Source organism: Cherax quadricarinatus, chromosome 41 (genome assembly GCF_038502225.1).
Source record: "Cherax quadricarinatus isolate ZL_2023a chromosome 41, ASM3850222v1, whole genome shotgun sequence".
NCBI classification, from domain to species: Eukaryota; Metazoa; Arthropoda; class Malacostraca; order Decapoda; family Parastacidae; genus Cherax; species Cherax quadricarinatus.
The window spans coordinates 23,591,719-23,616,718 of NC_091332.1; the positions used below are offsets into that span (position 1 = coordinate 23,591,719).

General features: G+C 40.1%; 1 protein-coding gene across 1 annotated transcript in view; it reads left to right on the plus strand.

The window, feature by feature from the left end:
- ssp3 (short spindle 3) overlaps window positions 1-25,000 on the plus strand; it is a 355,022-nt gene that overhangs the window by 2,789 nt on the left and 327,233 nt on the right. The window contains exons 2-3 of the mRNA XM_070092824.1: window positions 8,282-8,413; window positions 13,488-13,655. Of these exons, the coding sequence (XP_069948925.1) occupies window positions 8,282-8,413; window positions 13,488-13,655 (300 nt within the window). The remainder of the gene's footprint in view (window positions 1-8,281; window positions 8,414-13,487; window positions 13,656-25,000) is intronic.

Sequence of the window (25,000 nt, forward strand, 5' to 3'; positions counted from 1 at the left end):
TTTTTCTGTCTCATAAACACGCTAGATAACAGGGATATCTTGCTACTCCTACTTACACTTTGGTCACACTTCACAGACATGCACATGCATATATATATATACATACATCTAGGTTTTTCTCCTTTTTCTAAATAGCTCTCGTTCTTCTTTATTTCTTCTATTGTCCATGGGGAAGTGGAAAAGAATCTTTCCTCCGTAAGCCATGCGTGTTGTATGAGGTGACTAAAATGCCGGGAGCAATGGGCTAGTAACCCCTTCTCCTGTAGACGTTTACTAGAAAAGAGAAGAAAAACTTTATAAAACTTGGATGCTTGAATGTGCGTGGATGTAGTGCGGATGACAAGAAACAGATGATTGCTGATGTTATGAATGAAAAGAAGTTGGATGTCCTGGCCCTAAGCAAATCAAAGCTGAAGGGGGTACCTGGAGTTTACCTGGAGAGAGTTCCAGGGGTCAACGCCCCCGCGGCCCGGTCTGTGACCAGGCCTCCTGGTGGATCAGAGCCTGATCAACCAGGCTGTTGCTGCTGGCTGCACGCAAACCAACGTACGAGCCACAGCCCGGCTGATCCGGAACTGACTTTAGGTGCTTGTCCAGTGCCAGCTTGAAGACTGCCAGGGGTCTGTTGGTAATCCCCCTTATGTGTGCTGGGAGGCAGTTGAACAGTCTCGGGCCCCTGACACTTATTGTATGGTCTCTTAACGTGCTAGTGACACCCCTGCTTTTCATTGGGGGGATGGTGCATCGTCTGCCAAGTCTTTTGCTTTCGTAGTGAGTGATTTTCGTGTGCAAGTTCGGTACTAGTCCCTCTAGGATTTTCCAGGTGTATATAATCATGTATCTCTCCCTCCTGCGTTCCAGGGAATACAGGTTTAGGAACCTCAAGCGCTCCCAATAATTGAGGTGTTTTATCTCCGTTATGCGCGCCGTGAAAGTTCTCTGTACATTTTCTAGGTCGGCAATTTCACCTGCCTTGAAAGGTGCTGTTAGTGTGCAGCAATATTCCAGCCTAGATAGAACAAGTGACCTGAAGAGTGTCATCATGGGCTTGGCCTCCCTAGTTTTGAAGGTTCTCATTATCCATCCTGTCATTTTTCTAGCAGATGCGATTGATACAATGTTATGGTCCTTGAAGGTGAGATCCTCCGACATGATCACTCCCAGGTCTTTGACGTTGGTGTTTCGCTCTATTTTGTGGCCAGAATTTGTTTTGTACTCTGATGAAGATTTAATTTCCTCATGTTTACCATATCTGAGTAATTGAAATTTCTCATCGTTGAACTTCATATTTTTTTCTGCAGCCCACTGAAAGATTTGGTTGATGTCTGCCTGGAGCTTTGCAGTGTCTGCAATGGAAGACACTGTCATACAGATTCGGGTGTCATCTGCAAAGGAAGACACGGTGCTGTGGCTGACATCCTTGTCTATGTCGGATATAAGGATGAGGAACAAGATGGGAGCGAGTACTGTGCCTTGTGGAACAGAGCTTTTCACCGTAGCTGCCTCGGACTTTACTCTGTTGACGACTACTCTCTGTGTTCTGTTAGTGAGGAAATTATAGATCCATCGACCGACTTTTCCTGTTATTCCTTTAGCACGCATTTTGTGCGCTATTACGCCATGGTCACACTTGTCGAAGGCTTTTGCAAAGTCTGTATATATTACATCTGCATTCTTTTTGTCTTCTAGTGCATTTAGGACCTTGTCGTAGTGGTCCAATAGTTGAGACAGACAGGAGCGACCTGTTCTAAACCCATGTTGCCCTGGGTTGTGTAACTGATTGGTTTCTAGATGGGTGGTGATCTTGCTTCTTAGGACCCTTTCAAAGATTTTTATGATATGGGATGTTAGTGCTATTGGTCTGTAGTTCTTTGCTGTTGCTTTACTGCCCCCTTTGTGGAGTGGGGCTATGTCTGTTGTTTTTAGTAACTGTGGGACGACCCCCGTGTCCATCCTCCCTCTCCATAGGATGGAAAAGGCTCGTGATAGGGGCTTCTTGCAGTTCTTGATGAACACAGAGTTCCATGAGTCTGGCCCTGGGGCAGAGTGCATGGGCATGTCATTTATCGCCTGTTCGAAGTCATTTGGCGTCAGGATAACATCGGATAGGCTTGTGTTAATCAAATTTTGTGGCTCTCTCATAAAAAATTCATTTTGATCTTCGACTCTCAGTCTGGTTAGCGGCTTGCTAAAAACTGAGTCATATTGGGACTTGAGTAGCTCACTCATTTCCTTGCTGTCATCTGTGTAGGACCCATCTTGTTTAAGTAGGGGCCCAATACTGGACGTTGTTCTCGATTTTGATTTGGCATAGGAGAAGAAATACTTTGGGTTTCTTTCGATTTCATTTATGGCTTTTAGTTCTTCCCGCGATTCCTGACTCCTAAAGGATTCTTTTAGCTTAAGTTCGATGCTTGCTATTTCTCTGTAGGGGAGTTTCGGTGGAGGGAAATAAATGGGATTAAATCTGGAGGATCTGAGAGAGTTAGAGCAAAGGATGGGGTAGCAGTAATGTTGAAGGATCAGTTATGGAAGGAGAAAAGAGAATATGAATGTGTAAATTCAAGAATTATGTGGATTAAAGTAAAGGTTGGATGCGAAAAGTGGGTCATAATAAGCGTGTATGCACCTGGAGAAGAGAGGAATGTAGAGGAGACAGAGAGATTTTGGGAGATGTTAAGTGAATGTATAGGAGCCTTTGAACCAAGTGAGAGAGTAATTGTGGTAGGAGACCTGAATGCTAAAGTAGGAGAAACTTTTAGAGAGGGTGTGGTAGGTAAGTTTGGGGTGCCAGGTGTAAATGAGAATGGGAGCCCTTTGACTGAACTTTGTATAGAAAGGGGTTTAGTTATAGGTAATACATATTTTAAGAAAAAGAGGATAAATAAGTATACAAGATATGATGTAGGGCGAAATGACAGTAGTTTGTTGGATTATGTATTGGTAGATAAAAGACTGTTGAGTAGACTTCAGGATGTACATGTTTATAGAGGGGCCACAGATATATCAGATCACTTTCTAGTTGTAGCTACACTGAGAGTAAAAGGTAGATGGGATACAAGGAGAATAGAAGCATCAGGGAAGAGAGAGGTGAAGGTTTATAAACTAAAAGAGGCAGTTAGGGTAATATATAAACAGCTATTGGAGGATAGATGGGCTAATGAGAGCATAGGCAATGGGGTCGAAGAGGTATGGGGTAGGTTTAAAAATGTAATGTTAGAGTGTTCAGCAGAAGTTTGTGGTTGCAGGAAAGTGGGTGCGGGAGGGAAGAGGAGCGATTGGTGGAATGATGATGTAAAGCGAGTAGTAAGGGAGAAAAAGTTAGTATATGAGAAGTTTTTACAAAGTAGAAGTGATGCAAGGAGGGAAGAGTATATGGAGAAAAAGAGAGAGGTTGAGAGAGTGGTGAAGCAATGTAAAAAGAGAGCAAATGAGAGAGTGGGTGAGATGTTATCAACAAATTTTGTTGAAAATAAGAAAAAGTTTTGGAGTGAGATTAACAAGTTAAGGAAGCCTAGAGAACAAATGGATTTGTCAGTTAAAAATAGGAGAGGAGAGTTATTAAATGGAGAGTTAGAGGTATTGGGAAGATGGAGGGAGTATTTTGAGGAATTGTTAAATGTTGATGGAAGATAGGGAAGCTGTGATTTCGTGTATAGGGCAAGGAGGAATAACATCTTGTAGGAGTGAGGAAGAGCCAGTTGTGAGTGTGGTGGAAGTTCGTGAGGCAGTAGGTAAAATGAAAGGGGTTAAGGCAGCCGGGATTGATGGGATAAAGATAGAAATGTTAAAAACAGGTGGTGATATAGTTTTGGAGTGGTTGGTGCAATTATTTAATAAATGTATGGAAGAGGGTAAGGTACCTAGGGATTGGCAGCGAGCATGCATAGTTCCTTTGTATAAAGGCAAAGGGGACAGAAGAGAGTGCAAAAATTATAGGGGGATAAGTTTGTTGAGTATACCTGGTGTATGGTAGAGTTATTATTGAAAGAATTAAGAGTAAGACGGAGAATAGGATAGCAGATGAACAAGGAGGCTTAAAGAGGTCTTTGTGGCATTTATGGATTTGGAAAAGGCGTATGACAGGGTGGATAGGGGGGCAATGTGGCAGATGTTGCAGGTGTATGGTATAGGATGTAGGTTACTGAAAGCAGTGAAGAGTTTTTACGAGGATAGTGAGGCTCAAGTTAGAGTATGTAGGAAAGAGGGAAATTATTTCCCAGTAAAAGTAGGCCTTAGACAAGGATGTGTGATGTCACCGTGGTTGTTTAATATATTTATAGATGGGGTTGTAAGAGAAGTAAATGCGAGGGTCCTGGCAAGAGGCGTGGAGTTAAAAGATAAAGAATAACACACAAAGTGGGAGTTGTCACAGTTGCTCTTTGCTGATGACACTGTGCTCTTGGGAGATTCTGAAGAGAAGTTGCAGAGATTGGTGGATGAATTTGGTAGGGTATGCAAAAGAAGAAAATTAAAAGTGAATACAGGAAAGAGTAAGGTTATGAGGATAACAAAAAGATAAGGTGATGAAAGATTGGATATCAGATTGGAGGGAGAGAGTATGGAGGAGGTGAATGTATTCAGATATTTGGGAGTGGACATGTCAGCGGATGGGTCTATGAAAGATGAGGTGAATCATAAAATTGATGAGGGGAAAAGGGTGAGTGGTGCACTTAGGAGTCTGTGGAGACAAAGAACTGTGTCCTTGGAGGCAAAGAGGGGAATGTATGAGAGTATAGTTTTACCAATGCTCTTATATGGGTGTGAAGCATGGGTGATGAATGTTGCAGCGAGGAGAAGGCTGGAGGCAGTGGAGATGTCATGTCTGATGGCAATGTGTGGTGTGAATATAATGCAGAGAATTCGTAGTTTGGAAGTTAGGAAGAGGTGCGGGATTGCCAAAACTGTTACCCAGAGGGCTGAGGAAGGGTTGTTGAGGTGGTTCAGACATGTAGAGAGCATGGAGCGAAACAGAATGACTTCAAGAGTGTATCAGTCTGTAGTGGAAGGAAGGCGGGGTAGGGGTCGGCCTAGGAAAGGTTGGAGGGAGGGGGTAAAGGAGGTTTTGTGTGCGAGGGGCTTGGACTTCCAGCAGGCATGTGTCAGCATGTTTGATAGGAGTGAATGGAGACAAATGGTTTTTAATACTTGACGTGCTGTTGGAGTGTGAGCAAAGTAACGTTTATCAAGGGGTTCAGGGAAACCGGCAGGTCGGACTTGAGTCCTGGAGATGGGAAGTACAGTGCCTGCACTCTGAAGGAGGGGTGTTAATGTTGCAGTTTAAAAACTGTAGTGTAAAGCACCCTTCTGGCAAGACAGTGATGGAGTGAATGATGGTGAAAGTTTTTCTTTTTCGGGCCACCCTGCCTTGGTGGGAATCGGCCGGTGTGATAATAAAAAAAAATAAAAAAAAAGTAAAAAAATGTGTTATTTTTTCTATAATTTTTTTTTTCCCCAAAATATCCGGGGCGCTGCGCGAGTGAACGTATATGTACGTTTCGACCGTGTAAGGGTTAATCCATTCCAGAAGGTCAGCCGAAAACCGATTTGTATGAAAACTGAAGTAATATTTCCCATAAGAAATAATGTAAATCCAATTAATCCATTACAGACACCCAAAAATATTAAAAAAAAATTTTTTTTATAGAGAATAACTACAGTGTTGCAGCTCTTCAGTGGTTAGTTCTTCCCTGTGGTTGTCCACCAACTCTTCCACATCCTGGCCACTCACATCCAACCCCATGGACTTCCCCAAAGCCACAACAGATTCCACAAAAGGTGTAGGGTTGCCAAGTTTACACTAACTTATACTAAGTTAGTAATAGAACTAGGCATTAAAAAAAAAATACAATATAAAATACATAAACAGAACATTCATTACTTACCTTAAAATATTTGTAGTCTTAATGTAGGGTGAAAGGTGAGTACTAGTACTTATTTGTAGGAAGTCAGGTGTAGGTAGCCAGTGGATGTAGGTATGTAGTTCGCCTGGACTACATACCTACACCTACCTACATAGCTACACGATATTTAATGCTGCCCAGATCCATATTATTACCATCGACATACCATGTTCACGGAGTTTAATCGTTTCTAACAACTACCTTTAGATGCCATCATAAACAAAGGGAGAAGTAATGAATAATTCATGGCAAGAATTGTAAACAAAAGCATTATGTATTAAAGGGAGTGACTGGGCCAATGCAGATTCATATATGTTTTTTCTGGTGCTGGACCAGAGTAATGTTTTTCCTCCACCTGACTACCACCCCTCCATAGCATATAAACATTGAATGTTTATACGCTCTGTAACGTGTTTCTTATATAATTTTGAAGAAAATATCATAGATGGATTAATTAAAATGTCTTTATTAACGTAAAATATGACGTTTAATGTGCCCAAAAGTGATTATTATTACATATTAGTATTATTACTATGGCGTTAAGACTAGAGGGACACTCTTTGTGAACGAGTAACAAAGGCAAACTGAGTCACGAATGTATGAGCGGCCACATCCTGCGGGCAGGTGGATGCGTCTGATATGGACAATTTCTGAGCGGATGTACAAAAACGGGGAAAATTTCACCGAGAAAAAGTGGTTGAAAACTGAATTGTACGATAACTGGACCGGACGAAAACTGGGGTTCCACTGTACATCACTGGGTGATTGCTGTCTATCAACCTTCTACCTATGCCTCCCTCCTTTATTTATTAAATAAATTATTTATATGCACACAGTTTTGGATGTGTGTATTTTTCACAAAGCAAGCCCTTCTTTCCAGCATTTTACACTGACTTCTCATACACCCCCTGAAATCTTGCACTGCATCCCTCAGTTTGAGACCCACTATATGAACATGGTTATATGGCATGCACTAATGAATAAGCCTGTTGAGGATAGCAGGTAAAGTGGATGGAGTTATTATTAAAAGAATTAAGGGTGAGTCTGAGAGCAGGATCACAGATGAGCAAGGTTTTAGGAAGAGTAGGGAATGTGTAGACCAAGTGTTTTCATTGAAGCATATAAGTGAACAGTATTTAAATAAAAGTTAAGAAGTTATTGTTGCATTCATAGATTTAGAAAAGGCATATGATAGGGTGGACAGGAGAGCATTGTGGCAGATGTAAGTGTGTGGAATAGGTGGTAGGCTACTGAAAGCAGGCAAGAGTTTTTATGAAGATATTGATGCTCAGGTTTTTTGAGATTCTGAATAGAAGTTGCAAAGGTTGGTGGACAAATTTAGGTGGGCATGTAAATGAAGGAAATTGAAAGTGAACATAGAAAAAAAAAAGGTGATGAGGGTAACAAGTGAGCTAGGGAATGAGAGACTGAATATCAGATTGGAAGGAGGGAGTGTGGATGGAATAAGCATGTCAAGATATCTGGGAGTGGACTTGTCGGTAAACGGATATATATGAAAAACAAGGTGACCCATAGAATAGATGAAGGGGGAAAAAGGTGGATGGTGCATTGAGGCATCTGTGAAGACAACATTATCCATGGAGGCAAAGAGGGGAATGTATGAGTATAGTGGTACCAGCACTTATGTGGGTGTGAAGCATGGGTTGTGAATGTTACAGCAAGTAGGAGGCTGGAGGCAGTGGGAATGTCTGATGGCACTGTGTGATGTAAATGTTATACAGAGAATATGTAGCTTGGAGATGTGGAATTATTAAAATTACTATCTATAAGGCTGAGGAGGCATTGTTGAGGCGGTTTAACATTTAGAGAGGATGGAGCAAAATAGGATGACTTGAGGGTGTATAAATCTGTAGTGAAGAAAAGGTGGGGTAGGGGTTGCCTTAGGAAAGGTTGGAGGAAGGGGTAAAGTATGTTTTGTGTGAAAGGGGGCTTAGACATCCAGAACACATGTGTGAGAATGTTAGATAGGAGTGAGCGGAGACGAATGGTTGTTCTGACTTGATGATCTGTTGGAGTGTGAGCAAGGTTACATTTACAAAGGGATTCAGGGAAACCTGTTAGCTGGACTCGAGTCCTATTGATGGGAAGTACAGTGCCTGCTCTCTGAAGGTGGTGTGGGGTTATTTACAGTTCAGATGATCCTCCAAAAGTTTAGAGGGTCATTTGAACTGTAGCATCAGCATGCTTCTGGCAAGACAGTGGTGGAGTGACTGATGGTGAAAATGTTTCTTTTTTGGGTCACCTTACCTTGATGGGAGACAGCCAGTGTTAAAAAAATAAATTGCATTAACTATTTTCATCAGGTTACTTTTATTTATTTGAATTACTTCTTTATTTACAATTTTGTATTTCCACAGGCATCACAAGTTCGTCAGGCTTTTAACCAAAACAAAACTCCACAAAAACAACCCCGGTCTGTGAGTGCCAGCAGTCGACAAGCGACTGCTCTTAGGTCCTTTGACATAAAGTCAAGCATATTCAAACAACAGGTGCTGTAATATATTAATGTTCTTTAAGGGCTGTGCATCCTTCCTATTGTGTGATACTTTACTGTATGTGTACTTACTATACTGTACTATACTATTTGATTTTTTTTTTTTTTTTTGTAATTTTTTGCCTTATTTTATTTGAATTGCTCAAAGATTCTGAATGAAAATCATACTTCATTGTTGTATAGACTTTTCAAGAGCATGAAGTTAATCAAATTGGTTGACTTTTGACTTGTCTGAAGTACAGCCTCTCCTCACATAACGACAGAGTTCCATTCGTAAGACCACGTTGGTAAACGAATTCGTCGCTAAGCAAGGAGCATACTACTGTATAATGGTAATGGGCTTGTCTCAACCATCTTTGATATTGTTTTAATGTCATCTTTGCACCATTTATAACATTTTTAGTATATTTTTAAATGTTTATTCAGTATGTATGCATACTGGTCAGAGAGCCTGTTATAAGTCATCGGTAAACGAGTATGTCACTAAGTGAGGAGAGACTGTATATTCTGCATTGATCTTTATTTTACATCAACACTGTGGCACTCCTTGATCTGTCATATATTTAAAATGAAATGTTGGAAACTGCATGTATCAACTGAATGGTGAATTTAGGACAAGTTCATTTGTATATTTAACCCTTCCAGGGTTGGTGCCGTACTAGTATGGCTTGCACGCCAGGGTTGGTGCCGTACTAGTACGCATAAATTCTAGCTCCTTCAAATCTAGCGAGAGAAAGCTGGTAGGCCTACATATGAAAGAATGGGTCTATGTGGTCAGTGTGAGCAGTATAAAAAAATCCTGCAGCACACAGTGCATAATGAGAAAAAAAAAACTCCGATCATGTTTTTGGTTTAACCCTTTGACTGTTTTGGTCGTATATATACGTATTACGAGCCACCGCTTTTGACGTATATATACTCATAAATTCTAGCGGCTTCAAATCAAGCAGGAGAAAGCTGGTAGGCCCACATGTGAGAGAATGGGTCTGTGTGGTCAGTGTGCACCATATAAAAAAAATCCTGCAGCACGCAGCGCATAATGAGAAAAAAACAACTGACCGTTTTTTTTAATTAAAATGTGGTCTATTTTCGTGTAGTATTTATGGTTGTATTCTCGCTTTCTTGGTCTCATTTGATAAATGGAAAATGTATTATAGAAATAGAAGTGATTTTGATTGGTTTTACTATGAAAAGAACCTAGAAATGGAGCTCAGAGTAGGAGAAATGTTTGATTTTTGCCGATGTTCAAAAGTAAACAAATGTCATTTTTCAATAAATATCCAAGTAACAATTTTAATATGCAGTCATGAATGGGTTGACATTATTTATACAATTATTACAATATTGCAGTAGTCTGCATAACAGTAAATCTTCTATTTTTTGTTTGAAAAAAAATTCAAAATATAAAGCAAGAGCAATATCAGAGGGGCCTGGAGACGTGACTGATGAACAAAGAAAATGTTATTTTAGAGCCAGGAATGTCTGCATTGTTCATTCTGGACCCTATTTTGAAATTGTCGTATTTTTTAATTTTCGTGAAATTGGCCAAATTGCAAATTTCTGACCATATTATTGGGTAGTTGAAATCAGTAAATGGGCAGTTTCCTGTACTCAATCGATAGAAAAAATGGAGTTCTAAAGAAATAGCTATGAGTTTGGTTGACTGGAACAATGGAATTGTTATTGGGCAAAATTGCCGATTGGTAAATATCAACGAGGTCGCTAACTTTGCGAGAGCGTAATTCCCTCAGTTTTCCATCAAATTTCGTTCTTTTGGTGTCATTACAATTGGGAAAAGATTCTCTATCATTTCATAAGAAAAAATAATTTTTTTTTTTTTTAAATTTTGAAACACCAAGAGACAGTCAAGGGGTTAAAACAGTGATTTTGCAGTGTATTTTCATGTGCTATTCATGGTTGTATTCTAGTTTTCCTGGTCTCGTTTTATAGAATGGAAGACATATTACGGAAATTGAGATGATTTTGATTGGTTTCACAATGTAAAATACCTTGAAATTGAGCTCAAAGTAGCAGAAATGTTCGATTTTTGCCAAAGTTCAAAAGTAAACAAAACATGCTATGCGTCCAATACACGTCAACTGGTGAGTCTGATATTTTTTCACAAGTGTGCTGATAATATTTATGCCATTTCTACACCATTTCTACACTAATGCAGTAGTCTGCATAACAGTAAATCTTCTATTTTTTGTGAGAATATAAATGCAAAGTGGAAAACAAAAGAAATTTAACAGAGCCCTGGGGACATGACTAGTGAACAGAGGAAATGTTATTTTAGTGCCAGGAATGTCTGTCTTGTTTATTCTGGACCCTATTTGGAAATTGGCATCTTTTGAAATTTGTGTGAAATTGGCAAAATTGCTAAATTCTGACCACTGTATTGGATAGTTGAAATTGGTAAATGGGTGGTTTCTTGTACTCATTCAATAGAAAAAATGGAGTTCTAGCAAAATAGTTATGATTTTTGTTGACTGGTTCATTGGAATTGGCTGAAACTAGGACTCAAAGTGGGTGAAATCGCCGCTGCGTAAACATCGTCACGACCGCTAACTTCGCGAGAGCACAATTTCGTAAGTTTTCCATCAAATTTCATACTTTTGGTGTCATTATGATCGGGAAAAGATTCTCTATCATTTCATGAGAATTTTTTTTTTTCCAAAAAATTTCCGACCCAGAGAACAAGTTTAGGATAAGGCCTACTGACCCTGAAAGGGTTAATTGCATGCCTGTTTGAAGCTGTACCCAATTCCAGCTGTTTGGGTTTTTATCTTTGACTGTACAAGTGGTATAAGGTAGGAGGATCACCACTAAAGTGGTGATTTTAAAGGGGATATGGTGTTGGTCCAGATGTGGTCAAGTAGGGAAACACTAGTCTCTGTAACTCTTGTAGGTTTTGTTACTGTTGGTAGCAACATGCAGTTACTCATTGTGTTTGTGAATTCAGTAACATGTGGGTCCTGGTCTTGCAGGAGATTTATATTGAAGTCACCTGAGAGTAGTAAGTGATCTTTGTTCATGCATGCATCAGTTATCATACTTCCTAGGTTTTGACTAAATTGGCTAATGTTTGATTGTGGAACTCTGTAGATGTTTATCACTGTGAGAGGTTTTTGTAGGTATTTGGATTTGAATTTAGCTATTATATATTCCCCATGTTCATCCCTTGTGCAAGTATTAGTGATACATTCTAGTTGGTCTGAGTAGTATATAACTGTGCCACCCCCTTGTTGGTCTGGCCTACAGTTGTGTATGGCTGTGTAACCAGGAATGGCATAGACATCTGTAGTATCAGGCTTTAGCCAGGTTTCAGTTAGTGTAATGATGGACATATTGGCATGCAAGGAATTTAGTAATGCTAGGAGGTCATCGTAATGCTTGCTTAAAGATCTGATATTGTAGTTAAAGATAGTTATGTTGTTGTTGGCTCTGAGAAGTGCCTTTGATTGTTCTGCTGTGTAGTAATTACAGTAACTGTTTGAATCATTTAAGTCATTAAATAAGAGGTTGGTATCAGGATCAATGCTTGTAATCATAAGATTTGTAGTGAATCTATAGTTAGAATTAAGTATAAAACAAAGTAAATATTCTAAAGCTAAAAAAATAGCACCTGAATTATTTAACAAATGTAAAAATAATGAGCTAAGGTAGTTTTTTAAAGCTAAAATAAAGGAGACAATATAAAAGGGAATAAAATAATTTGTGGTGAACAAATAAAGTGATGATCAAATAATGGAGCTTGGGAATATGGTAGTACTTTAAAGGTAATTCTTTAAAGTTAGAATTATAATATAAAATTATAATATAAGTTGTGGTGAACAATAAAGTGGTAATCAAATAATTGCACTAAGGTCTAATATAATGACTTTTGTGGAGTCTATGTTTTGAGCTAGAATGAGCTATAGTACAACTAGATTTAATCTAATAATATAACAATACAAATTAAAAATAGCACCAGTCTCTCACTAGTAATTACAATATGGTCTAATATAATGAATTTGGTATTGACTATAATACAACTGAGTTTAATCTAATAATATAAAAAAGGCACAAGACTCTCAATTGTAATTGCACTAAGGTGTTATATAAGTTGTTTTCAAGAATTAGAGTATAACTAGATTTAAATTGACAAGATAAAATATACAAGTTAAGGTAGCAAAAGAATAAAAAAAGTAGAAAAAAAAATATATATGAGGTAGTTGGTACTAGTTAGCAAAAGATAGTTAAGGGCCTTGAACAATAATATAATTGAAATATACTACACTAATTGCACACACAATATAGTCACTAAGATATGAAAACAATCTTAGAGTAGGAATTATAATATAAACTTATAAAAATACAAATTGAAATGGTACTTGCAATTGCACTAGAGTCTGGTATAGGTTGTTGACAAGATCAGGAGTATAACTAGATTTAAATTGACAAAATATAATTCACAATTAAAGTACCAAAAGAATAATAGTAAAAAATAACAAGGGTAATAGGACATGAAGTGAGCAAAATTGCCAGTGTGTAAATATTGCTGACAACAAAATTTACAAATGCATAATTTTCTCAATTTTGTCAGAAAATTCAAAATTCACATTAGGTTCAAACTTTTATAATAATTACTTATTGCTATTTCTATAATGTTGCCCCAAAAAATGAGGACACCAGTTACTTCTGGTATGATAATGGGTTTTATGAATGACAAGACTTTTTTGTTTTTGCTACTTAGTAAATTTTACTTTTATTATTGTTTTTATATCATATTTTACATTTTCCCCTCTCAGAACTTTGTCACAGTTATTTTGTTAAAAATTCTGACATTACTTTTGGAGTTTTTCCTATTTAAAATTCAATTGTGAACTAATGATGTACTGTTTATTGTATCATGGAAGGTGAGTTTAAAAGAGGTTTTAGATTTTGGTTTTGTAACGGTTGGAAGAAATTGTTGATTAAAGCCAGTCACTTCATATTACCAGTTCTTTAATTCATTTTTGGTCATTTATGAAGCTAAGGTTTTCTTTCTGTGACTTTTATCTTTGTAATATTACTTTTGATGTCATCAGGGTGCTGGTGGAAAGTTAACTTTCCGAAGAGTTGGTGAAGGAAAAGCAAGCCAAAGTCCTCCACTGATGAGAAGACAGACAGTGGATCCTCTTCGTAACAGTATTGCTGGATCAAGACAAACCACACCAAATACATTCACCAGATCGTATACTTCACTGGGGACAATGGTATGCAAAGATAAAGGCTATTTTAGGATGTTTGCTTGTGCTTACTAAATTTAGATACTAACAAATTTTAATATCTCCATTTTTATATTTTACAGTTACTTAGAACATTTTTGAGTTCTTGTAAAATGAATAGAATGGAGGAAGCACTTAACTTTATCAGTTTATCAAGAAATAGGGCTTGTGTTAGCTCTTCATATTCTTTCCAAACAAGGGCTAAAGTTTTAGGTTTTGTTTATAAATCATCTGTATAAAGTTTGGATCCCGTTAGTATATCTTTCTTTCAACACACTGGCCATATCCCACCAAGGCAGGGTGACCTTAAAAGAAAAAACAAAATTTTCCTTTTTAAATTTAGTAATTTATACAGGAGAAGGGGTTACTAATCCCTTGCTCCTGGCATTTTAGTTGCCTCTTTCTACATGCATGGCTTACGGAGGAAGAATTCTTCTTCACTTTCTCTAGACAGAGCATTATTATTTGGTGTTATATACAGTTTATTAGATAAATTGTCTGTGGTTCCATTTTGCTGAGGTAATAATCATATCTTTCTTAATTATATATATTTTTGTCCTGTCTAAGGACAATGTGTGGTGTAAATATGCAGAAAATTTGGAGTGTGGAAATTAGGAGGTGTGGAGTTAATATAAGTATTAGTCAGAGGGCTGAAGAGGGGTTGTTGAGATGGTTCGGTCATTTAGAGAGAATGGATCGTATAAATCTGTGGGGGAAGGAAGGTGGGGTAGGGGTCGTCCTCGAAAAGGTTGGAGGGAGTGGGTAAAGGAGGTTTTGTGGACGAGGGGCTTGGACTTCCAGCAAGCGTGCGTGAACGTGTTAGATAGGAGTAAATGGAGACGAATGGTATTTAGGACCTGACGAGCTGTTGGAGTGTGAGCAGGGTAATACTTAGTGAAGGGATTCAGGGAAACCAGTTATTTTATATAGCCGGACTTGAGTCCTGGAAATGGGAAGTACAATGCCTGCACTTTAAAGGAGGGGTTTGGGATATTGGCAGTTTGAAGGGATATGTTGTGTATCTTTATATGTACAGTGGACCCCCGCATAACGATTACCTCCGAATGCAACCAGTTATGTAAGTGTAATTATGTAAGTGCGTTTGTACGTGTATGTTTGGGGGTCTGAAATGGACTAATCTACTTCACAATATTCCTTATGGGAACAAATTCGGTCAGTACTGGCACCTGAACATACTTCTGGAGTGAAAAAATATCGTTAACCGGGGGTCCACTGTATAGACTTCTAACTGTTGTATTCGGAGTACCTCTGCAAAAACAGTGATTATGTGTGAGTGAGGTGAAAGTATTGGATGATGATGAAAGTATTTTCTTTTTGGGGATTTTCTTTCTTTTTGGGTCACCCTGCCTCGGTGGGAAACAGCTGACTTGTTAAAAAAAAAAATTAAACAAGTCGGCTGTCTCCCACCGAGGCAGAGTGACCCAAAAACAAAGAAAATCCCCAAAAAGAAAATACTTTCATCATCATTCAACACTTTCACCTCTCACACATAATCACTGTTTTTGCAGAGGTGCTCAGAAAAAAACAGTGATTATGTGTGAGAGAGGTAAAAGTGTTGATTGATAATGAAAGTATTTTCTTTTTTGGTATTTTCTCTCTTTGTGGGTCACCCTGCCTTGGTGGGAGACGGCTGACTTGTTAAAAAAAAAATTATATATGTGTATCTAAAAATCTGATGACTTATTATCTTTGGACACTTCATATTTATCTCTCCAGCAATGAGAATAGTTCCTTTTCATCACTTTAGCCCTAATTTTTCTGTACACATATCATGCAGATGGATTTTCAACTTTCTGACAGATAGAATACAAATAGTAATAGTAAACATCAAAATCTAGCATTAGTGAGGTAAAAAGTTCAGTACCCCAAGACACTGTCATGGTACCTCTATTGTTTCTTATCTTCATAGCAGACAGATAGAAACATCCATCACAGCTTTGTATTGTAATTTTTAGAGGACACCCAAATAAGCATGAAAGTCACCTTGCTAGATGACACTGAAAAATTACAGGACAGCATAAGCAAGTTTTTCCAGTGCGCAGTGGAGAACATCATGGTGTTCAGTGGTGATAAGTTCCTTCTGCTAAAATATAGAAAGAACTCAAAGGACACTGTATAAAACCAAAAAGGTTCATCAAATAGAATGAAAGGAACATTTGAAAGACCTGGGAGTAATTATGTTGGCTGACCTTTCTTTCAAACAACACAATAAGGCAAATGTCACGACGGTCAAGATGACAAGGTGGATAATGAGAACTTACAATGCATGAGAAATAGTACGAGTGGTGACACTGTTCAAATTGCTTGTGCTCACTCACTTCGAATATTATTTGGTGTTGATGACTATTTAGAGCAGGGGAGATATCAGAGCTGGAACAGGTACAGAGATCATTTACAGACCAAATAGAGCCAATAAAGCACTTAAATTACTGAGAACACCTCAAAGTTCTAAATATGCATTTGCTGGAGTGGAGGAGAGAGAGATATATGATATGTACATGGAAAGTACTTGAGGACCTTGTCCCAAATCTGCATACTGCCATAACATACTGGAGTCAGAGAGATGGGAGGAAGAGCAAAATTAACCCATTGAAAAGCAGGGGCACCGTGAGCGAAATAAGAGAACAATGCATCAATGTCCATGGCCCCAGACTATTCAGCATCTTACCATATATCAAATGTATACATCACCATTCTTGCCACATGCCTCAATTATCTATTGTAAAATAGTTTTCCCTAGTCCACTTGTGAGTCCAACATGTCGTATTTATTATTCTCCTGTTCCACATCTTAACCTTTTTTCTGATTGATATTACAACCATTCTTCTAATGCAGTGTTTTCTTTGATTGCTTCATCTTGATAGCCTTCTTCCTTCCTCATTTTCCCTTTTATTGTTTGCATCGTGATACAGCCTGTATCTTTGCCAAAAACTAATGATAGCTGCAACATTATTAAATACTTTGATATATTTGTTATCAGGAAGTCTTTTAATATTCAGAAGTGAATGTGGATAAGATTTGTAACAGAAATATTTGGTAAAGGTCTTTGTGCCTATCCTCTTAGCTCTGGAGGGACTGTATCTGCTCTGTGTATTCAGAGAATCTGTCTCTCTCCTCTCTCTTCCTTCTCTCTCTTCTCTCTCTCTTCTCTCTCTTCTCTCTCTCTTCTCTCTCTCTTCTCTCTCTCTTCTCTCTCTCTTCTCTCTCTCTTCTCTCTCTCTTCTCTCTCTCTTCTCTCTCTCTTCTCTCTCTCTTCTCTCTCTCTTCTCTCTCTCTTCTCTCTCCTCTCTCTCTTCTCTCTCTCTTCTCTCTCTCTTCTCTCTTTTTTTTTTTACACAGGGTTTGACAAGGTTAAGGATCCCTAGCTTTATTGACAGCTATATTACAGGTTAAGGATTCCTAACTTTATTGGCAAGCTAAGAGCTGTTACCTACATCAGCTCATTTGAAAGCATTTTTATTGTTATGAGACATACAAGTACGGGACAGGATGAAGTTGGAGCCATCTGTGGGCCAGCATTTTCATTTGATCAACTGACTTTATCTCGTTGATATCATTATGCTGTACGAATGTGTTCCATACTCGAGTCATCCTGGGTATGAATGATCTCAGATGGAGTGATGTTTTGGAGAAGGGTACAGCCAGAGTGAAGTTGCTGCTTTCTGCCCGTCTTGTGGCATAAAAGCTTGTTTCACGCTGTCCTCGAAGTGGATCCAAGTGTGGTATTTTGACAATATTGGCCTTGTACATAACAGTAAGGCCACCCACATCCCTCCTATGTTGAAGGCTCTGCTGAAATGACAGATCTATCCAGGATGGGTCCAGGCGAGAGATGAGACGTCTTGCTCTGTTCTCTACTCTGTCAAGCAGTCGCAGATGAGAGGGGGGGCAGGCAAACCAAGAAAGTGGAGCATACTCAAGGTGTGAGCGTACTTGTGCCTCGTACAGGATCTTGCAACCCCTACTGTCAAGCAGATGCGAGATACGGCGAAGTGCTGTAAGCTTCCTGGCTGCCTTGTTTGCAAGATTTACAACATGGTTCTTCATGGTTAGTTTGGAGTCAAATTTCACCCCAAGGATATCAACTTCTTCTCCAGGTGCCAACATCCTCCCATTCATCCTTACTACTGCACCAGCATTACCATCATGGTGCCTAGAGACAATCATCATTTGCGTTTTCTCAGGTGCAAATGTTACTTGCCATCTATTTCCCCAAGCTGATATAGCTCTCAGCTGGTGATTGATGTAGCTTAGAGCAGCTGGCATTTCTTCTCTTGGATAAGTGAATGTCAGTGTACAGTCGTCTGCATATGCATGTGATTCTGGGATGAGATGAAGAAGGTCGTTGAAGTAGACATTCCATAACAGTGGACCCAGCACGCTTCCTTGTGGAACGCTTGCCCCAATAGGATGCCTTGCTGATTCCGTTCCATTGAGGACTACACTTAGAGATCTACCATGAAGGTAATCACTGAGGAGACATAGCGTAGAGCCTGCAATTCCCAGTGCTTGAAGTTTTGCTAAGAGGCCCTGGTGCCACACCCGGTCGAAAGCGCCAGCAATGCCCAGTGCTACCACACAGCTGACTTTGGATTCATCCAGTGACTGGTGCCACTTAGTGGAGAGGTTTAGCAACAGATCAGCAGCAGAGTAACCTTTCCTGAAGCCATATTGACGATCACACAGTAGTGAGTGGTAGTCAAAAAAATCTGTCATTTGTCTTGAGATAATTGTCTCAAGGATCTTACCAGTGATTGACAGGAGTGACACTGGTCTGTAGTTGCTGATTTCTGCTCTGCTCTTCTTTTTGTGAACAGGGACTACATTTGCCTCTTTCCATGGAGAGGGCCATTTACACTGTACTAGGCAGTGCTGAAAGATGCGAGTTAGAGGTGCTGCTAGCTGGTCTGCACATCTTCTCAACAATCTTGGGCTCAACTTGTCTGGGCCCACAGCCTTTTCTTGGTCAAGTGATTTAAGAAGGAAATGCACCTCCTCCTGCCTTATTGTCACCACTGACAGTTTTGACACAGTTCTTGCAGCTAGCCAAGGAGGGTCCCTTGCTGGATCAGGAACTTGCATTTTGGTAGCAAAGTGTTCAGCAAAGAGGTCCGCCTTCTCTTGACTACTAGTAGAGGTGGTCCCATCCTGTCGATTTAGAGGTGGAATAAGTTCATCAGGCAGATAACCTTGTCTGTCCTTGACCAGGGACCACCAGGTTTTGGAGCCTACCCTACCTGATGCTAACTTTCTTTTAGTGTCCACCTCCCATTTAGCAATGGCCCACTTTTGAACATCACCCATATGCCTACAGGCTTGCATGTGCAAGTTCCTGTTATAGGTGGTAGGATGTCTCTTATACCTTCGCCATGCTTTGTACTTAGCAGTAGCAGCCTCTCTACAACGAAAGCCAAACCAAGGCTGATCTGTAGGCTTTGTCACATATTGCCTGTGAGGAATGTGTTCTTGTTGCAGATTAAGGATATGTCCAGTGAAGGCTTTCACTTGGTTGTCAACATCCCCCTGGAGAAGAGCATTCCAGTCGGTGGTGGCGAGCTCAGAGCAAAGGGCTGGCCAATTACCTCTTTCCCATAGCCAGGTTGTGCGTGTGGACTCCTCACCTCGTTCTGTTGGGATCTTAAGTGTGGTAAAAACAGCCTTGTGGTCAGACGATCCAACGTAGCCGAGGGGTTGACAAGTGACTATGCCTTCTGCCAGATCACTCACTACTGGGTCAAGGGAGGAGCCAGAGATATGAGTAGGGAAATCAACAAAGTTTCTCATGTCAAACACTGCAAGAAGGTCATCAAAGTCCCTCTGTATAAGGTGCTGGTTGAGGTCACCAACAATTATAATATGTTGACAGTTGTGTTGTAGCAGAAGGGAGTCAATATTTTCCATTAGGAAGTTGATAGGGTCTGCATGTTGCCACTGAGGTCTGTACATTGCACATGCTAGTACAGAGGTACTAGCGTTTATACAGAGCTTGAAGAACATCATTTCAAGATGTGTAGGGGTGGCAACATCTATGTGCTGGGCATGAACACTTTTAGAGAAGCACACAGCAACACCACCTCCTTGCCCTTGCCTGTCTCTTCTCATCCATGAGGTGTAGCCAGCAATTCTTGCAAAATTTTCTGGAGTCCTGTCATCCAAAAATGTTTCAACAACAGCTATCATGTCGGGACGTCGAGTGTTCACAAAGCTATGTGTGAGCTCTCCAACATTAGTAATGAAACCTCTAATGTTGGCCGACAGGATGCTGATAGACTGGCTCCTCATGATGAAGTGGTCAGTTTGAGGTGGTGGGTGTGTAGGGAATGTAAGGTGCCTGCCCTTGAGAGAGGTAGGGTACTGAGGCAGCTGCAGGGATGTAGGTCTGTGGTCGTGTATAAGGCCCAATCCCACCTGCTGGGCTGGGATAGGAGTAGCTAAGTGGGTGACGTGTGAGAGTGTTCACCAATTCAGAGATCCTGCTGGTTTGTTCTGAGAACAGGTCTCTAAACAGGTGGCCCTGTCTGTCAAGTTCCTTTTTCTTCCGACACTGGTCCTCCTTATGTCCTTTCTTGTAGCAGTAATTACACCTGGTATCTCGCAAGCAGTTGTTGGCAGAGTGCCCCTTCCGGTGACAGCGAGAGCACAGCCTAGGTGCCTGGGAGGGTGGACTAGGATTTGTTGCACCTCCTGTGTTTCGCAGATTTGTCCTCAGATTCTGCCGCTGGAACTGTGTTAGTGGAGGGTGAGACGGCTGTAGATGTCTTCCTCCTCCACGTCCTCCTCCACGTCCTCTACCCCGCCCTCTACCAGTTCTGACAGATGTGTCCCTGCTGCTCGTACTTCAGTGCAGTAGGTGATCAGGTGCAGTGATAGTTCCCTGATCACTAACTGCACCGTTTTCTGGTGGAGAAGCTCCTGGCTCAGAACTTGCTGTCGAAGCACTACTACCAGATTCTAGAATAGTATCGGCAGGTGTGCTGACAGGTGTAGGATCAGAGATGGTATGTGCACTGTCAAGTAGACTGGCAATGGCTGAAGCAGAGATGTCAGGTGTAGGAGAATTAACAGATCCAAGGCTTCCCACGTTGCTGGGAAGAGGATTTGTTCCCTCTGTGGTGGTCAGAGGAATTGTGTTAGAATTCCCAAAGGTAGTGTTTTGAACTCTGTCAGTCTGTGGGACCTTAGCGATGACAGAATTCCACCAGTCGTTTACCCCTGAGTTAAGCTCAGTGTGGGACTTCCAGTCTTTGTCAATAGTGTCACCATCAGCTGAGCAGCTTACGTCACTTGATGCAGGCTTGCACTGACCTTCTACAATAGCTTGTAGGTTATCTAATGATTTGAGGAGGTCATGAAGTGCTTCTCTGTGATGGATTATCTTAGCTGCAACTTTACAACACAGCCCAAGAGGGCAGTCTTGATCTTTGGACAGGAGTCCCTGAGGTAGGACTTCTGAACCTTCCTCCTGTAGCTCCAGGCTTGTATCCACATATACCACAGGATTATGGATATCCTTAAATTTTCTGAAATTTTCAACCTGGCTGCAACAAAATTCTCCTTCTGGAATGCAATCTGTGTGGCAGTAGTTGGAACAAGTAGGCTCCTTACATCCAAGAAGAAATTTGTCCCTTGTGGTATACCCACAAACACTGCAGTATCTACTGGGACAATAGCCAGATAGCATAGATAATCTTGCTATTTTGCGGTGTGAAGTTATCAGTAGTAGTAACCAGTTACCAGTAACCACTGTGCCAGTTGACTCACGACCAACCGTCTCTGCCTGAGTCACTGTCTATTCATATTGAGCTGACCTGGCATTATTCTGTCTTTACTCTTGCTAATAAAGAAATTAATTAATTAAATTTTAAATCAATGTAAAAGTATAAAATAAAATTATTAAATTGTTAACTGGGAAATTTAACCCTTTCAGGGTCCGTCCCGTAGATCTACGGCTGGTCGGTGAGTGTCCAAACCGTAGATCTACGCCAAAATTCTAGCGCCGTCAAATTTAGCGCGAAAGCGCTCATAGGCCTACATATGAGAGAATGGGTCTGCGCGGTGGGTGTGCGCCGTAAACAAAAAATCTAGGCGCCTGCATAGCATTGTGGGAACGCCGGCTCAGTTACCCTTGTTCACCATGTCTCGTCGCAAGTCAGCTCTCACTCCCCGGAAAATTGGGACTCTCCTCTTCCTGTCTGATAGTTCTGACACTGATGGAAGTGGAAATGAAGACGAATTCTACGGCTTTGATGAGTTAGTGACCGAAAATAATGACCAGGATATCGATAATAGTGCAGAAAACCCCGACGATCCTCGACCTTCTACCTCTGGTGTGGGCACTCGTGACTCACGGTCGGTTGTTCCTAAACGTAAGAGAAAACTAATATTTTCCCGTGGCCTGGCCTCTGACTTCAGTAATGACGATGATTCTGACGTGGATTGTGATTTTATTGCGCTCGACGATCATTCGAGTAGTGATAGTGAGGAAACATATTCACCAGTGAAGCGTCGGTATGTGCGCCGCCGCATGCGCTCGGGTAGTGTACCCTATGCTATGCCCAGGGGACGGAGTACATCCCGTAGTACATCCCGGAGTACATCCCGTGGCCCTACACCCGTTTTAGGTAGTGATAGTGAGGATGATGTGGCTACACTTGGCATGGATGGGCCACAGACATCAGTGGATGGTGTTAGTGGGGCTGGTGGTGGTAGTGGCACCGCCATGCGTGACTCGCTGTGCCACGCGGGAACCCACGCTGCTGACTCGTCAGTTCAAGGACAAAGCGGAGCGTCACCCACCAGCCCGCCACAACCACCCGTACAACCAGCCTATGATGTCCAGTATCCACCAGCAAACCGTATCTGGGATTGGCAGCAAAATCCCAATTTTGTTCCCAGCCCTCACCACTTTGATGACTCGCAAAGTGGAATTCTACCTACCTGTCCCCTTGGAACCACGGCCAATGAACTGGAATTCTTTGAATTATTCTTTGACCAGCCATTGATGGAAACTATTGTCAGGGAAAGTAATAAGTATTTTCAGTACACCATGGCAAATACGATCTTATCACCACAGTCAAGACTACACAGGTGGAAAGAGACGACTGTTGCAGAAATGTATTTGCTTTTTGCAACAATAATGCTTATGCCTCACGTCTATAAGCATAATATAAAAGCATACTGGTCCACAGATCGGCTAATTTGTACCCCATCCTTCAGTGAAATAATACCAGTGAACAGGTTTATCTTACTCTTACGTATGTTGCACTTCTCTGACAAAACCAGGCCTGACAGAAGTGACAGGTTATACAAGATTAGAAATGTTTTCATGTATCTCAAACAAAAGTTCAGGATGTACTTTTATCCATTCAAGAATCTTGTAATTGACGAGTCTTTGATTTTGTTCAAAGGTAGACTGTCATTCAAGCAGTATATACCGAGCAAGAGGAACCGCTTTGGTATAAAATTGTTTGTACTCTGTGATTGTGACAGTGGCCTGGTGTTGGATATTGTTGTATACACGGGTAGTAAAACATTGAAAGATACCAAGATGTTATTGGGTATATCAGGTGACGTAGTGAGAAACATGATGGCACCTTATCTTGGTAAGGGCCATACATTATATACCGATAACTGGTACACAAGCCCATTACTCAGTGATTTCATGCGAGTGAACAAGACAGATGTGTGTGGCACAGTGCGTTCTAATCGTAAACATATGCCCAGGCTCAACGCAGGTGTTCGTGGTGATGACGTGCAGGTGTTTACTGCCAATGACATCATGGCATTACGGTGGCATGACAAACGAGATGTCACATTGTTGACAACCATTCACCGTAATGAAATGCAAGACAGTGGCAAAGTTGATCGAGTGACTAATGAACGTATTCGAAAACCAGTGACAGTGATTGATTATACACAAAACATGCGCTTGGTTGACAAGTGTGACATGCAGATTGGTTTTGTTGACTGTGTTCGTAAGAGTTACAAGTGGTACATGAAACTTTTCTTCCATCTCATGGACATTTCAATGCTGAATGCATATAATATGTACCAAATAAAGACTGGTAACAGACCACCGTATGGTGAATTTTGTTTGTCTGTTGTCAGACAACTCATAATGAAGTACCAGGTAACAACACCTGCAATACAACATGGTCCTCGAATTCATCACAATATACCCAAGCGTTTGAGAAGAGAAGGTGATCATTTCATAATACAGCTTCCTTCAACTCAAAAGAAATTTGCTCAGAAGAGATGCATTGTCTGTGCACAAACAAAACGACGGCAACAAAGACGCAAAGACACTCGGTTTATGTGTGAGGAATGTAAGGTGCCTCTGTGCATGGTGCCTTGTTTCAAGGAGTTCCACAAGCTCCAGCAGTTCTAAAACCATGTCCAGTGATTGTAAATATGTAAATATATGATAGAACATTAGTATTATACAATATTTGTGCATGTTTATTGTAATAAACAACAGTGGTAAACAATAATATGATAATAACTTTAGTGCGGTTATTGTGTTCAATACAGTGAGTTTATATATATAAATTATATACAGTATTGGTCTCTCAGGCCCCAAATGTTAGTAGGAATAGAAAAAAATTGGAAAAGAAAAGAAAAAACAACTAAAACAACAAAATAATATAATACGCGTATGTGGAATTCGTCGATGTTGCCGCCACCACATCATTTTCTACAAACTTCTTGGCACTGTATCTCGGTAAGTACTGATCAGATTCTAATTTTTTTTGTTTTATTACCTTCACAAAAATATGCTCTTTAATTCTGTAAGAAAAAATAATTTTTTTTTTTTTCAAAATTTCTTGGACACTGGTGCGTGACTTCAGATTTTGGCCTTGGACCCTGAAAGGGTTAAGTATTTTCTAAGAATGCATAGACAAAATTAAAATATAAATCATAAAAATATCAATAAAAGAAAATAATTCACTGCAGAACAAGTGCAACAAAATAAAGTGTAGAAATAATCACTGCAGTAATAAAGTGTCACTGGGAAAAACTCAGGTTAAATAATGAAATTAAAATATGAAGAAAAAAAAATGATTGAACACTTTAACTCTTAATTGTAAATTAGACAAAACAATTTACTCAAGCAGAGTAAAGAAAACACTTTACGTTAAAAGTAATTAAAATTTCATCAAGAGTGAATTTGTTCAAAGAAATATAAAAATATGAATAAAATAAAACAAAGGAACAAAACGGGTAGGTTAACACTTACAGTGGCAGGGCACACTTCATTATTATAATATATTCTTACAACAAAATCCTGCTGTGACTGATACGACAATACAACA